The sequence below is a fragment of the Labrus mixtus genome, chromosome 17 (assembly GCF_963584025.1).
Source record: "Labrus mixtus chromosome 17, fLabMix1.1, whole genome shotgun sequence".
Lineage (NCBI taxonomy): Eukaryota > Metazoa > Chordata > Actinopteri > Labriformes > Labridae > Labrus > Labrus mixtus.
The window spans coordinates 16,041,201-16,056,336 of NC_083628.1; the positions used below are offsets into that span (position 1 = coordinate 16,041,201).

Genomic DNA, 15,136 nt, shown 5'->3' on the forward strand with positions numbered 1-15,136 from the left:
TAGCAATAAACCGCTTTTCTGATTCTCATCCAACCTATAAGCATGAAGCCTTTGGAGAATTGTGAGCTTGGGTCAATTCTACATTTTGAAGCCAAACAGGAGGTTAGAAACAAGCGACTTTCCTCTTATGATGATGCTTCTTCATCTGTATATGTGTAAGGCAGTATTTAACTTGTAGTCCAATGGTTTTCAAACAACCCCCCGTTAACAATGATGCTAGGAAATGTTCAAACTTGTTAATTTTATTTATTGATGCAACACTAAAAAAAACACACCTTTTTGTCACCCCTTTTACTATTAGGGTGTGAAAGTTTTTGTTGTGCTTTATTTCTTGACCTAATTTCACATAGTATGTAGATGGATGTAAACAGGAAGGAAGATATTGGAATGCATTTATTGCATATTCTTGTTTAAAATTTGGCAAATTGATTGACTGATTAATTATAGTCCGAACTTACTGATAGGCTAATAGATTTAATTTAATACATTTTGCTAGTCTTTGATAATGTTTTTTTTTTAAATTAATATATACAGTATTATGTTTTTATAAAGGTTATGTCACAAATGACAGCTATCAATATCCTGTTTGTTTTAAAATGTCACTGAGTTATAACTTTGACAAAACACAAAAACATACAAAGGATTTTATTACCAATGTTAGACAAGTGGTAATGGTACTTTTACTTTTACCTCTTTTCTCTAACAGGACTGATGTAAAAAAAAAATGACCCTGCAGAAATCTTTATGAATGTGTTTTCAACAAATAGTCACAGTTTGTCTTTGTGGAACAAATAAAAGTCCAGCATGTAACAAGTTACTTGATAAAAGAAGCTAAAAGCCACAAGTGACAATAAGAAGATGTGTATTATATATCATAGGAGCAGAGGCGTGTCCAGAGGGTTGGCATGGGTTGGCAGAGGGTTGGCATGGTTCACCCTTGAAATCTGATTGGTCACCCCAGATGCCACCCCAAAAAAAGACAACTGTGATTGGCTATTTGCCTTGTCAAATGTGACTTTTCTGTTGGGTTTTTTGCAAATGGCTACTGTTAGGTTTCTTATTTTTTTGCTTGTATTTGACATATAATACTTTACACATATAAATACACATCTATTTCATAAAACGTACTTGTTTTATTGGAAAGTAATGCATGCTGTCTTACACATAATTAACTGCCATTTTTTGGTGTTTTTACTTAAGACAGTGTACAGGAGTTTGCAAGCATTTCTTAAGTACTTTAAATTGTGAATTTGCACAAACATGTTCTTTTTGTGTCCTTCATGAATTAGCTAGCTAAGTTGATGTATATGTTTCCATTATCTTGTGTTATAATGTAGCTATGATTGTTGAAGTTAGAAAGGGTAAATAATTGATATGCATGTGTGTGGGTCCACATCACACTTCAGGCCTCCCCTGCTTAAGTCGCAGTTAGGCCACCCCAGTCAAAACAGTCTGGACACGCCCCTGCATAGGAGTGTGCATATATTTAAGGGAATATTTAGGAAGTCAGTGACTCAAACATGTAAACTATGGCACATATTTAATTACAAGTTCACTTAATAGCTAACCAATAGCAACCATAAGTTTCTTATCATACCAGAAGAAGTTGAGTACATAATTGAGCTATTGTGCGTTTTGAATTTGGCTTTCTAAAGCTTGTTCTCCACCGTAAGATTAACATGAAGAAGGGGTGGAGCAAAGGACAGAACACAGAGCTTCTGGAACCCTCCAGGTGTGCTGTGTTTGTCTGGGATGACAAACCTGTTTCTCAGGTAATATGTCTGAGAATAGAGACAGATTATGCCATGTCTATTAGAGCCATTGGATACTTGCACGATTTTACAAATACACTAAGACACATGATAATGAATACTTCCATGTGGAATTAATAAACTGAAGGTTATACTTATCACATCTAAAAACATGATAAAGTTGTTGCCTTCTTTTACAGAGGGGCTTGTATTAACAGTATACTTTCTATTCTACATCTATAGTCTCCCCTAATGGCACAAGATCCCCTCCAAATGCTGCTACACATTGTCCTCTGACATCTTGCACCCATCAGCTGCTCTGTTGTTTTACTCTGCTGTGTAGACATAAACTGTTTAAACATTAGACACTCTGCAGCAGCAGTTATGGAGCACACCACACTGATGGTGCCGTTAAAAAACTTCCTTAGACACTGTTGCGGATACTTATTTGCACCCAAACCAGTCAGCACTATCATCTCCCATCACTTCTCGTGCTTTATGATGTTGACAAAAAAACAGAGTCACATTTTTAAAACCTCTTGGTAAGAAAGTTAGGCAGATCATCGATCAAATCTGGAGCCGGAGAAAAAGCTCTCAGCTACACATTAGCCGTTATGCAGGGAAATAAATCTCTGCCCATCCTTTCAGCATGGCCAGTGAAATGTCATCTCACAGGGTTTTCTTAATTTAAAATATCCACTTCAATGATTAATGGCATGATTCCAATCTACAGCCAGGAAGAACTTTATATGAATAGATAACATTATAAATATATAAATACTTAAAACCTGTCTGAAAAAGATCATTGTCGTCTGAATACTATCCCTCAGTATTGATTAGGCATGCAATAATGTGACCACAAGAAGTGAATCTGCTAGAGAATTAAAGCAAAATTATATACAATTAATTAATTAATTATATGATACATGTGGGCTATCAATGGAGAGGGATGGATTGGATTATAGGCACTGATCTTTTTTTTTATAAATCAAATGTAACTTATGTTTATTGTAAGCTGTCTACATTGTTTGGTGACAAGTGGCAAGTGTATTTAAAAAGTTGGGAAATATTCCGTAATTTAAGCTTAAATATAAAGCCATTCATTTCATGGCTATAAGTCATTGTACCATATGTAACTTACTCTAATATCGTCATTGACTCCTGTATGGGATTGTAAAGCATGCTTTTATACACATAAAATGACAAGACACCGTTTTTTTGTTTTCATCGTTATGACATTTATTGAGCAAATGCTGCTGGGAAATCGTTCATGATGAGTAAAGTCATGGGATTGCAAACAGTAGCACCTCATTTATTTCTGTATTTAAATTCAAGTCCATCCTATGCATACAAGAATGCATGTATGTGCGCATTTACATTTTTATTTTTCAGTTGCACTCAGGTTAACATAACAGACACGGATAAAAAGCATGTTTAAGGCTAGGAGTTTCTTCAGGTTTCGTTAAGCTTGAACTGCTTCAGTTACTGGATGTATATGGTCCTGTGTTTATCATATCCCTGACCGTCTCTTTCTTGACTGTATGTTGTGTATTTGTTGTCAGTTTCTTTTTGGCTCAGTTGGTATCTTACCATGTCAAGTAAGGCTTCTTCAGTAAGACCCTCCCACCTGTCTTTCCCCTTCCTGTTACTTAAAACTCAAAATACTTCTCAACTCTAATAACAATTCTCTCACTCTCCCACCCAAATAACATGTGTTTCCTTTAACATATGTATTCTTTTTACAGTGTATTTCTACCATACATACTGATACGAGAGGAAAATCTTCCCCTCTCCTGAGCTAGCATGCAGAGACCCCCTTCCCTCCCTCGCTGTAATATCTCCCGTGAACTGCAGAACGAAACAAAAAGAGGATAAAATGTCTCAGTCGCTTGCTCCTGACCGCGTTTGCAGCGAAGCCCATTTAAAGCTGTCACTCAACATGCATTTTTTGAAGTTGGAAGCATTAAGGTTTTGGCTTCTCTCTATGCTTTGTTTTGTATGTTTGAGAGTGGTTAACTTTATTACGTCGCTCTAGCTGTATGATTTTCTTTGTTATGTTAGTTCTGGGTTGATTGCTTATCTTCGGGTCTTCTCCTCCGGCCCTCTCCTGCTGGATCAGCCGCCTGGTCGCTGCTCAGTCAGCCTCGGTCACCTGCTTGACAGACTGGGTGGAGTGCTTCTCCGTCTTCTTGCTGGTGACAAGCTTCTCCTGCACCACCTCCTCAACTTCTTCCACCTCCTTCATTGTCTCGGTCACAGTGATGGATTTGGTGACGTGCTTGGATCCGTCCTCTCCTGTGGTGATGGTCTCCACAGTTTTGGTGATCACCACCTTCTGGCTGCCGTCATCCTTGACTGGGCTCTCGTCCACACCATTAGCGATTACGTCTGATTCTTTATCCTCATCTTTCTTCCCCTTCTCCTCTGGGCTGCTCTTGTCGACATCGCCATTCATAGCAACATCCTTCTTTTCTACCTTCTTGTCTTCTGCGGAGTCGCTCGTTTTCTCTGATTTCTCTTCAGCAGCCTTCGGAGCCTCAGGATTGGCAGTCTCTTTCTTTGGGGATTCAGCTTTTGGAGATCCAGGTTTTGGGGATTCAGCTTTTGGAGATCCAGGTTTTGGGGATTCGGATTTAGGCGACTCAGATTTCGGAGAGCTTGGTTTTGGGGATCCAGTTTTGGGGGAGTCTTCTTTGGGGGAATCAGGCTTTGGAGATGAAGGTTTCGGGGATTCTGATTTAGGAGACTCAGGTTTAGGTGATTCAGACTTGGGGGATGCAGGCTTAGGAGATTCAGGCTTTAGAGATGTGGGTTTTGAAACTTCCTTCTTGGCAGGCTCTTCCTTCTTGGCAGGCTCTTCCTTCTGGGCCTCAGATTTAGCAGATTCTGTTTTCGGAGCTTCTGCCTTAGCTATGACTTCATCAGATTTCTCTTCTTTTACTTTCTTCTCATCTTTTTCCTCTTTCTTTCCTTTGTCTGCATCCTCTTTGTCCTCTTTCTCATCGTCACTTTTGGATGCTTTATCACTTCCTGCATCTTCATCCTGATCTCCACCCTCTGCCTCAGCACCAGCGTCTTCCTCTCCGCCGCTGGCCTCCTTGTCTTCGGCCTTCTCTTTGTCAGGAGAGGCTTTAGACTCTGGAGTTTTGGAGCACAGCACTGTCTCCTCAACTTCCTCCTCCTCCTCTCCTCCCTCTTCTCCTTCATCGCCTCCCTCAGCATCACCTCCCTTTTCTCCCTCATCATCCCCCTCGCCTTCTTCTTCCTTTTCTCCCTCCTCTTCACCTTCACCCTCCTCCTCATCTTCCTCATCACCTTTTCCGTCCTCGTCATCCTCCTCTTCGTCCTTTGCGGGTGCGCTTGAGCTAACTTTGGCTTCGGTGGCGGCTACAACTTCCTCCTCCTCAACCTCCCCCTCCCCCTCTCCCTCACCTGCCTCGCCCTCTGCCTCCTCTCCCTCGCCTTCCTCATCCCCTTCCTCTTCCTCCGCCTCATCTCCTCCATCTCCGAGTTTGGCAGACAGCTCTTGCGCTATCTCCGCCAGGGCCTCGTCGATGTCGGTTTTGTCATCCTCCACCCTTGTCTCTTCAATGATCTCCTCCACAAACTTGTGCTGCACCTTCAGCTTGGGAGCGTCTGATTTAGACTTTGAGATTTTGGTGGCCTGGCGATAGGGGAAAGTGCTGAAGTGGGTCTCTTCACCTTCAAGGAGTTTCCTGGCAGGATAAATGTGACACATTTGTCATTGAGAATTTAAAAGGACGAGGAAAATTACTGTAGGTGATTTTTGTAGCTACTTTTAAAATATAAAATGAATGAAAGTATGTACCTGTATGCAGCAATCTCAATGTCCAAGGCCATCTTGACATTGAGCAGGTCCTGGTACTCACGCAGATGACGAGCCATCTCCCATTTGGTGCTCTTGAGCTCATTATCCAGCTGGTGAATTGTCTCCTGAGGAAAAACAGAGCACATGCAATACAAGGTTGATTAAACACAACAAGTATGTGCAGGTCAAGTGAAGGTTTTTTCAGATTTATTTGTGAAGATGTTCAATCTCTACTCATGGATTACTGGGCCCCTTGCAACGATGGTTAACAGTTTTACAATTCATTTTCATAATTGGCTTCATGCAGTTAACTAATGCTTCGAAGTCATCCGCGCAGATTTTGAAGACTCTGTAGTCTGTGCACCAAAAGCTGTTGCTTTAATTTATTCTGACGCAATACAGTATTCTAGAGATTCTGAATGCCTCCTTTTCAAGGACAGCCTCCACACTTATCAATACACCCCCGCCCCTACCCCAGAATCTCAGTGGTGTGATGTAAGGACACAGCCAATAAAGGCATCGACCCAGGCCTCTGACTCAGCAAGAGAGAGAGAGAGAGAGAGAGAGAGACTGCTGCAGCGTCTCCCATTTAACCATTTCATGACACTTGCAGCGCTGAGTAATGCTGAACGATGAGCTCATAGCAAACATTAGGGAGCAGAAAATTGTTTGTAGACCCTCAAACACGATAGAAAATATATAAATGTGATCTTTTTGAATTATATTCACAACTTTTGAGTGAATGTGAGACCCTCAAGTGAAACTGCGTCACATAAATATAATTCAAAGACACATAAATCACATTAAAATACGTTTACATGATAACTCAAACCCTGATTATTACCTTTTAATTGTAGTTTGTTAAAAAGTTTGTTAAATCGCACAACATGAAATAAATCCCCTTTCCTACAATGAAACAGATACCGTTTAAAAGGTCTTCTCAGGGCATTACGCACGGCTCTGTCTGCCTCGGAGCTGTTTCTTTACCTGCAGGCTGGCCAGGTCGCTGTTGTGGCGGTCCTCGATGTCATTCAGCTGCCTCTCAAGAGACTCTCTCGTCCCGCGGACAGACTCCAGCTCCACCGTCTTGGATTGCAGCTGGCGGCGGTAGTCGTTTATCTCATCCCGAGCGGACTTTATGGCGTCCTTGTTCTGCTCTGCAGCCTCGGTGAGCTTGGCGTAACGGCACATGAACCAGCCTTCCACCTGCTGCAGGTTCTGGTTGGAGTGGCCCTCCAGCTCGCAGCGGATCTCCCGCAGAGCCTCGGTGATGTCCGCCTTCTGGAGGTCTTTCCTCTCCACGGTCACCTGAGACGCCTGGATCTGGGCGATGAGTTCGCTCACCTCCTCCTCGTGGTTGTTGCGAATGAAGGCGATCTCATCCTGCAGCGACTGAACTTTTTTCTCCAACTCGGACTTCATCAACTCCGAGTCGCTCGTGTCCTTCTTCAGGACGCGGATTATCGCCTCTGTCTCCTCCCGGATGCGAGCCTCCTCCTCAAAGCGGTCCCTGAGCCGCTGGATGTCCTCCTCAATGTGGTCGGTGTCAAGTTGGACTTGCGCCTTATCATGGTGGATCTGCTCCAGCATGGAGCGCAGCTCCTGCAGCTCCTGGTCGTAGAGGTCTCCCAGCTGGGAGCGGGACACCTGCTTCTGACGCAGAGCCTGGATCTCCGCCTCGATCTGCTTGTTCTGCTGCTCCAGGAAGTGCACCTTGTCGATGTAAACAACGAAGCGGTCATTGAGCCCTTGAAGTTGCTCTTTCTCATTAGATCGCTTGTAGTCTCCGTTCAGGATGGAGGTTTGATTATAATCAACGCTGTCGGCGGAGCTGAGCACCGTGGAGCTGTAGGCTCGGGACACCGGCATGTTCACGCTCCTCTTGTAGGAGGTGGTCATGGTAGATCCAGGGCTTGCCCGGGACCAGGACTGGGAGCGGAATCCGCTGGAAGGGGTGCTGCCGGAGCGGCTGTAGCCGTAGCTGGTCCTAGTATCCATAGTTCTCCTGAAGGGGCTCCCTATCGTGTCCGCCGGGTAACTCATCCGGTTTGACCACCGTGGGGGTGTGAGCAGAAATGAAGGGGGACCGAGCAGGTGGTGGAGGGTGTATGTTGGTGTATGTGTTATGTGTGTGTGTGTGTGCAGGTGAGGGGTGTATGGCTCTCACAGCGACTGATCCCTTCTTTGCCTGCTCCTTATATATGTGAGGCTCTGCCGCTAAGAAGGCGAGTCCACGCAGTTTTGTTCATTGATTGAGGGGAGGGGAGGGCGCGTGCCCCTCAGACCGGCTCTTAGTGGTTCCAAGTCCCGTTCAGTCTGGAGCACGTGGTCAGGAGGCGCAACATGTGGGTCCGATTAAATACACATAATACATATCGAATAGATAGATAGATAGATAGATAGATAGATAGATAGATAGATAGATAAATAGATAGATAGATAGATAGATAGATAGATAGATAGATAGATAGATAGATAGATGGATTTATCGATTTATCGGTTAAAAAAAATGTCTCAGATATTTTGAAAAGTTAATCTTATTAGACCATTGAAAATCAGTGAATCACTCCATCAATTTGAAACAGTCACTGCTGAATCAGTTCTGTCATTTCAGCACCACGGACAGCGACTTTCAAATAATCAGTCAGGCTTTTATTTTCTTATTTTCTTTTTTCTCTCTCTCTGGGATTATTGATTTACAACTAATGGATATGAACTATTTACATCCATCATAATTCATTTAACAAAAAAAAACCCCGTTTTATTCTGATTCTGAATTTATATTCTCACATTACTTTTTCTCAATTTGAGAGAGAAAGAAACACCGCATATGCACATAAAAACTGAAACTTTAATTAAATGAAGATAGTACTAATAATAATGACTTAAATAATATGTATGCATTCACACATAAAAATCGAATGTATTTCTAAAATGTGTATTGCTGTAGAACTCAATTAATTAAATGGACCATAAATGTATAAAAAATGATGAAAACTAAACTATTACAATTTTAATTTTCACAACACTTCAAACTATAATGATTATTTTAAATAGACATTTTGTTATTTCAGCTTGTACAGAAAATGGAAGCTTAACTACTAAGCATCATTTGTGCAGTTTATTGGTGTTTTCACCTGCAGTATTTTGTGATACAAATTTTTGATATACTCACTTTATGGGTGAGCACACACTGTGCATAGCTTTACTTTATAGTCCTAAAATGTATAGGCCAAACAGGCATACAAGGAGTATCTCTACTGCTATCTTCACTATGGTAAGTGCACAGCCTCATGGGATTTATGTTGTAAATCATGCATTTGCTGAGGCCTTTTTCCCTGAATAGTAAAGCATCGGTGGCTGCCTGTCCTGAGGGTTTGGCCCCACGGACAGGCCATCGATCTCCTATCAATCTTGACGCTTCTCTCTAATTCTTGGTCACATCAGGTCAATGCAAATGATTACCAATCAATGTGGGTGATGCACCAAAAACAGCTGCATTGGTCCTTTTTCAGCATCCTTTCCTTAATGCATTTAAGCCTGTTAAAGTCTTTATTACACTCTTTTATACAGGCACACGTCTACTGTAAGTCTTGCAGCCTGACAACAAACATTTACATCAATTATCATGACTACAACTTAAATATAATACTGCTTTTCTTTTTGTAGCAGGTATCTCAGAATGGCATTGTAGAGCAGCTTCTACTGTGAGTATAGTTTGTGTAGAGAACTTATTCTGCTTTAAACACTTTGGATGTTTGCCATTAATCACCTGTCTATATTTTCACGTCCCCCCTCATTGGCTTTCCACTGCAAGCTCTAGTCAAGCAGACTGAATGCATCAAGCATGGCCAATTTTAGATTGCTCCAGAGACAAAAAGGTAGACGGAGAGAGAAACAGAGAGAGATGTAGACAGGAAGGGAGGGAGAGATGGTCACAATGACTTTCTCTTTCTTTCTGTGTGTGTGTGTGTCTGCCTATTTTAAGAACTAAAATGTATCGTAAATTATTTTTTTTGTACTCGAGTAGCCACACCCACAATGGCCTCACTTGCTGACGTTACAGTGACCTTGACTGCCGCTCCATGGCCTTCTCTGTCCCGGTCTTTTCCTGCAGGCTGCAGAGCTTAAGGCGCATATATTTTATCGTTGGGCTGTTCACTCGGAACCCTGACGTGCTTTTGGATGGCCTTACGAGTGCAGCCATGGTGTGATGTACACAGCAGAGCGAGGTGTGGATGGGTTGGGCAAAAACAGGGGAGTCATTCAACATCAGTTCTGGGCTTCAGCGCACTGCAGAAGGGTTGGATTGTGTTCAAATGGCACTGCAGCAGAAAGAAAGGCTCCAGCAAGGATACAGGCCCATCCCAGTCAGGCCCAGTGTGTCCCAGGCAGGACCCCTGCAGAGACCAGTCTGAAAGGAAATGTGTTCACCTTGTATGAGGTCGTTGCATGGGCATCCATAGGGGACTGGAGCGGCGGTATGTTGTTATTTATGCTGATACGAAGAATAAAAGGACCCTGCTGACCGTAAATTCAGTTGATGCTGAGTAACACGTATAAGTGGCTGTGTTGCAATAGTTGTTCATTAATTTTTGAATGTGATAGATGAGGCACATAATCCAAAAGAATCCTTTGATAATAATTAAGCAGTAGTATCAGGGCATTTCAACATAGACAAGCCATTCATTTTTTCACGTCTGCTAAGTGAGTTTAACTTGTAAGCATTTAAGTGTGCATCTGTAGATTAAGTCAGTGTAGCCATGTGTGGGCAATACGTTTGACGGAAATTGTTAGGTGGCACCCTCAAGTGGCTGTATTATTAATAACTGGAGCAAATGATCAATCAATCAGTTTTCATTTTATAGCACCAAATCATAACCAACATGTCCTTTCAGGACACTTTACATAAACAGCAGGCCTACACCCTACTCTTTGTTATTCAACAAGCGAGTGCTTAGCAACAATGGCAAGGAAAATGTTATTTTTCAACAGGTTAGAAACCTTGACAGAACCAGACTCATTGTAACCAGATCAGCAGGGAATGGGGGAGCAATTAGTGTGAAAACTGAAAGAGGGATGGAGGGACGGGGTAACAAACGGCAGACGGTTAGACAGACAGGGTAACAGGAAACAGCCAGAGAGAGACGGACGGACAGACAGACAGGGAAACAGGAAGACAATGAAACACAGAGAGACAGGGAAACAGACATAGACAGACAAGACGATGGGGAAACAGACAGAAGTATAGACAGACAGATGGGGAACACACAGATACAAGACAGACAGACAAACAAACAGACATATAATACAGATTTATAGACGATATGTCTATAGTAATAGTAGAAGTATTCGTGAGCTGGCTACCTTAAGTCAATGTTGACTACAGAGTATATAACTTACATGTTATATGTAAAGTAACATACGTAACTTCACTTCCAATATTCATGTTTTCACTGATATTATGATCTCTTCGTAACTAAGTCGTTTTGATGCTTAAATCTAACAGACCTGTGACCTTTCATAATTGGTCATAATTGGACTATGTGTATGACCTGTTCATCTGGTGCCTTCTAATGGTCATATAATCCTATTAGCAGTCTTTGGCAATCATCCTATCGTATAGTGCAGGTATGAGGACATGTTGAGCTTGAGGGAGACAAAGAGGACATTTTTGAAAAAATGCAGGTCGCCAGACAGAATGACTCGACACATATTCAGCCATAAATACTGAGCAGCTCAGGAGAGCGGTGAAAGCAGTGACTGCTTCGCCTTCCGCTTTATCACTTCTGTTCTTATCTTCTCTGCTTTTTTAGTGCAGTCTCTGTTGGGTTTCCTCATTGTTTTTATTCCTATTTACTTTATTATCTTTCTTTCTGTTTGCTTTCTTTTTTTTTCCGTCTTTCTGTTTGTTTTTACTTTTTTTCTACCCTCTCGTTTTCTTCCTTTCTTTCTCTCCTTCTGTCTATTTTCATCTTCATTGCAATCGTGTCCTCACTTTTCATCTGTCCCCAGCTCCACTCTCGATTTCCTTCCCTCCCTCCCTCCCTCCCTCCCTCCCTCCTTCACTGCCTCCCTCTCTCTGTCTCATGCTACCTATTTCTACACCTCACTGTCCCGTTGACTCTCTCCCGGCCACCATAAACTCTGTCGCCTCTTGTTCACAATATTAACATTAAAGCTTTATTGCCCTGAACAACAAAAACATCCATCTGTAACATCTATGACCTTTACTTAACCACAAGCCTTTGTCCTTGAGATGTTCTTTCCAGGATATTATGCAAAAACATGTTGGTAACAAGGTCATAGCACGTGTCATGTGTGTTACCAGTTAGTCATGTATAATGATGAAGTAAAGAAATAAGTTAAAATAATACTGTATGTGATACTGCATATAAACCATTTCAATGACTTTACATTGTAGGCCTCACATACCTTTTTTGTGCATGTGTGTGCACTTCAGAGCCTTGACAGTGGAGGATTCAAATTATTGCATGTTCAGCTCCCATGTGAGCTTTCTTGTATATTGATTTAGATGTTTTTTCCCAGAGGTTCTTTCAACTCTGCTGATGCAAATGTTTTGCAAGAAAATCTATAAGCATGAGGGTTGTCTTAAGGTAGAAACCTGATGTACATGACCCCAGAAGTTCCCATGGTTACACTGTAACCTGCATAAACATAAATACTATGAGTATGGGAAACGAGGAATATAAGCATAATGCTGACCGTATTAGTGACATTATTCTAATTCAGCCATGTCCTGGTAGCTCCACCTCGCATACTTGCAGATGTTCTGCTCAGTTTTTTTTTTAAATTGACGGCACAGTGCAACTTTGAATCCATCCAGCAAAGAAATATGTAGTTTAAAAGTTAGGTGTTGATAAATTTAAAAAAAGACCAACCAAACAATGACTAAGCATTTTTTTTAACAGGTAGGAACCTAAGTTTGGAGTTTAAAAAATTAAATTTTCTTTTTTTTCCAGTTGCAGATTTAAATTGTTCAGTAAGTTACTATATTAAGGTTTACCTTTATTGATCCCTGCAAGGGGAAATTTCAGTTTTTACACTCTGTAGTCATGCAACACACACATAGGCTGAAGTATATACACACATGCACACAAACAGGATCCTATGGACATGCACTATTGGAGAGATGTCAGGGTGCTGGAGCTGCCCACAGTGGGTGCTCCTGGGCTGATGGTGGGGAGGGGGTTTGGTGCCTTGCTGGGGGGCACCTTGGCAGTGCTTGGGGGGTGATCTGGCACCTCTCCAGCTAACAGACCAACTTCCATATTTGGTCTGCACCGAGGCTTGAGCCGGCGACCCTCCGGTTCCCAACCCAAGTCCCTACAGACTGAGCTACTGCCGCCCCATATATGCCCCGTATATGTATGGCATCAGAACAAAGTATTTGTGAAGCAAATTAACCGACAGACCATATTCGTTATAATTATGTCCCCAATGCAAATGATTCTTCTCTAGTTTGACAACTCACATTACTTGAAATTGGTAAATCTTTTAAGAAATTATAATCTAATGGTAACTATAGTTGCCAAGAGCTTTCAAATACTTGTATTGAACCAGATTTTTTTCAAATCCAAAGTAATACTTCCACCCCATCATATTTTGAAGATAATCTGTTTAAACATGTATACACAGCAGAGTAATATGTTACAATTTTAGAAATGTTTAAATTTTTCTTAAAATTCTTAAATCTTTTTATCGTGATTAATCACTACATTGATATGAAGCCTTGATTAATCACATCTTTTAACCACGTCTGAAATTTCATTCTTTTGCAAAACCGTTTTTGTAATGCTTTTATTTTGAAATTTGCCCTGTCTTAAGCTAAGGGTACTTTACTTCCTGTTTGGATAGAAACCTGCTTTTATTTTGAAATACAAATAAAGACATTGCACCATTATGAAAGCTTGCAGCATTGACCTAACCACAGAAATGTAAATGAGAACAGGTCAAGGGAACAGTTAAAAAAAATACTTGAATTGTCAACTGAGCTGTCTGGGAGAGTTTTCTTCTGTGAAATGAGCCACTCAAAGTGGGTCGTTCTTTTCCCTCACTGTGACTTAAGGGAAACACTGTGTTTGCTTATCTACAGTGGTCTCAAAGGGAGAAAATAGCATGACATAAAAAAAAAGAATGCATTCATTTCAGACCTTAATTGCATTGCGATAAATGTATTAACACTGACAGCCCAAGTATCTGATTAGCCTTTCAAATGTGAAGATTCACAACACATCTGTAATGGATGACTTCAGGGTTGCTTCATCCTGCAAAGGTCAAAGCTCTGCTGGCTCTAAAGACGGATGGGGTGAAAGGTGTAAGGTGAAGGGGATCGGATGGGGAGGTATAGGCAGGGTGTGACAGGAAGTAGATAGTGGATGGGGTGATGTTAGTGGGAGGTCTGGAGGTGCTGATGATATCATGAACAGTGGCTGTGAAAAAAAAAAGAGCAACAAGAGTGGCGTGAGGGGGCTGAATATGAAAAGAGAAAAGGAGGAGTTGCACTAGGATCTGCAGTTTATCTGCAATGCATCAGTAACTCTCTCTCTCTCTCTCTCTCTCTCTCTCTCTCTCTCTCTCTCTCTCTCTCTCTCTCTCAGTGTGTGTTTATCAGGCAGTGGCAGCACCTTTCTTGTACGTGATGTGGACGGAAATAAAACTGTTCCACATTCTCCTTGTGCAGGAAAAGTAGCTCGCAGAAACTCAAAAAATAGTTTTGTCACACACACAGACACACACACCTACACACGCACGCACACACACACACACACACACACACACACACACACACACCTACACACGCACACACACACACACACACACACACACACACACACACACACACACACACACACACACACATACACGTACACACACTCAAACTGAAAGGCAAAAAAAGTGATATTAGATAGTTAGGTTTAAAAGTGAAAATTCTCATCATTTTTCTATTGGAGTTACTAACTTTCAATGTCTCTGTTCTTACAGACAACTCTTGTTCATGAAAATGTCAGCATTAGTTCCAATGTTGCATCTTTTAATGACATAATGCATGAAAAACATGAGTTGTTGTTGGAAGCAGGATTTAAATCTGTTGGCTAAATTAGATTAGTGAATGCACACTCAATTCAAGGCACACACACATCTACACCCTGTCCAGACGCACTTAAACTTGTTTCGTTATCTCCCAGTGATGAAAGGAAATCCTTACTTTGTGTTGAGTAACCAGAGATTTATATTGTTGTTTGGACTTAATGCAGCATCCACTGCTATATATAAATGATGCAAAGTCTAATCTGATAATAAGGCTGCTTATTCAGCTTGATGGTTATATTTGTTCTGAGCTCCAGCCACATCCTCATCAGTTACCCTGAGAGCTTAGTAGTTTGTTCCAGACATGGCAATACATTGACACATAGCTGGTAGAAGAATAATTAGCATGGAGATTATCTAGTTTATCCATACGACTTACTTAGCTTGTCCATCGCTAATATTAAAGCTGAATATAAGCTTTCTTTCAGATTTCAAGTTCAAAAGG

The 15,136-nt window shown here is 41.5% G+C and overlaps 1 protein-coding gene across 1 annotated transcript; it reads right to left on the reverse strand.

Annotated features, from left to right (window-relative positions):
- Window positions 1-2,964: 2,964 nt before the first annotated feature.
- On the reverse strand, window positions 2,965-7,787 carry nefma (neurofilament medium chain a). Its single transcript, XM_061061387.1, has 3 exons — window positions 6,568-7,787; window positions 5,581-5,705; window positions 2,965-5,467 (listed from the first exon to the last, which is right to left on the reverse strand). The coding sequence occupies exons 1-3, from the start codon at window positions 7,621-7,623 to the stop codon at window positions 3,886-3,888; spliced, it is 2,763 nt and encodes a 920-aa protein (XP_060917370.1). The 5' UTR covers window positions 7,624-7,787; the 3' UTR covers window positions 2,965-3,885.
- Window positions 7,788-15,136: the final 7,349 nt, after the last annotated feature.

Excerpts from the sequence above, each read along its gene's own strand:
- nefma (XM_061061387.1), bottom strand. The coding sequence starts at position 7,623 with ATGAGTTACCCGGCGGACACGATAGGGAGCCCCTTCAGGAGAACTATG. Across the intron at positions 5,706-6,567 it reads GCGACCTGGCCAGCCTGCAG|GAGACAATTCACCAGCTGGA; the intron begins GTAAAGAAACAG and ends GTTTTTCCTCAG. Across the intron at positions 5,468-5,580 it reads ATTGAGATTGCTGCATACAG|GAAACTCCTTGAAGGTGAAG; the intron begins GTACATACTTTC and ends TTATCCTGCCAG.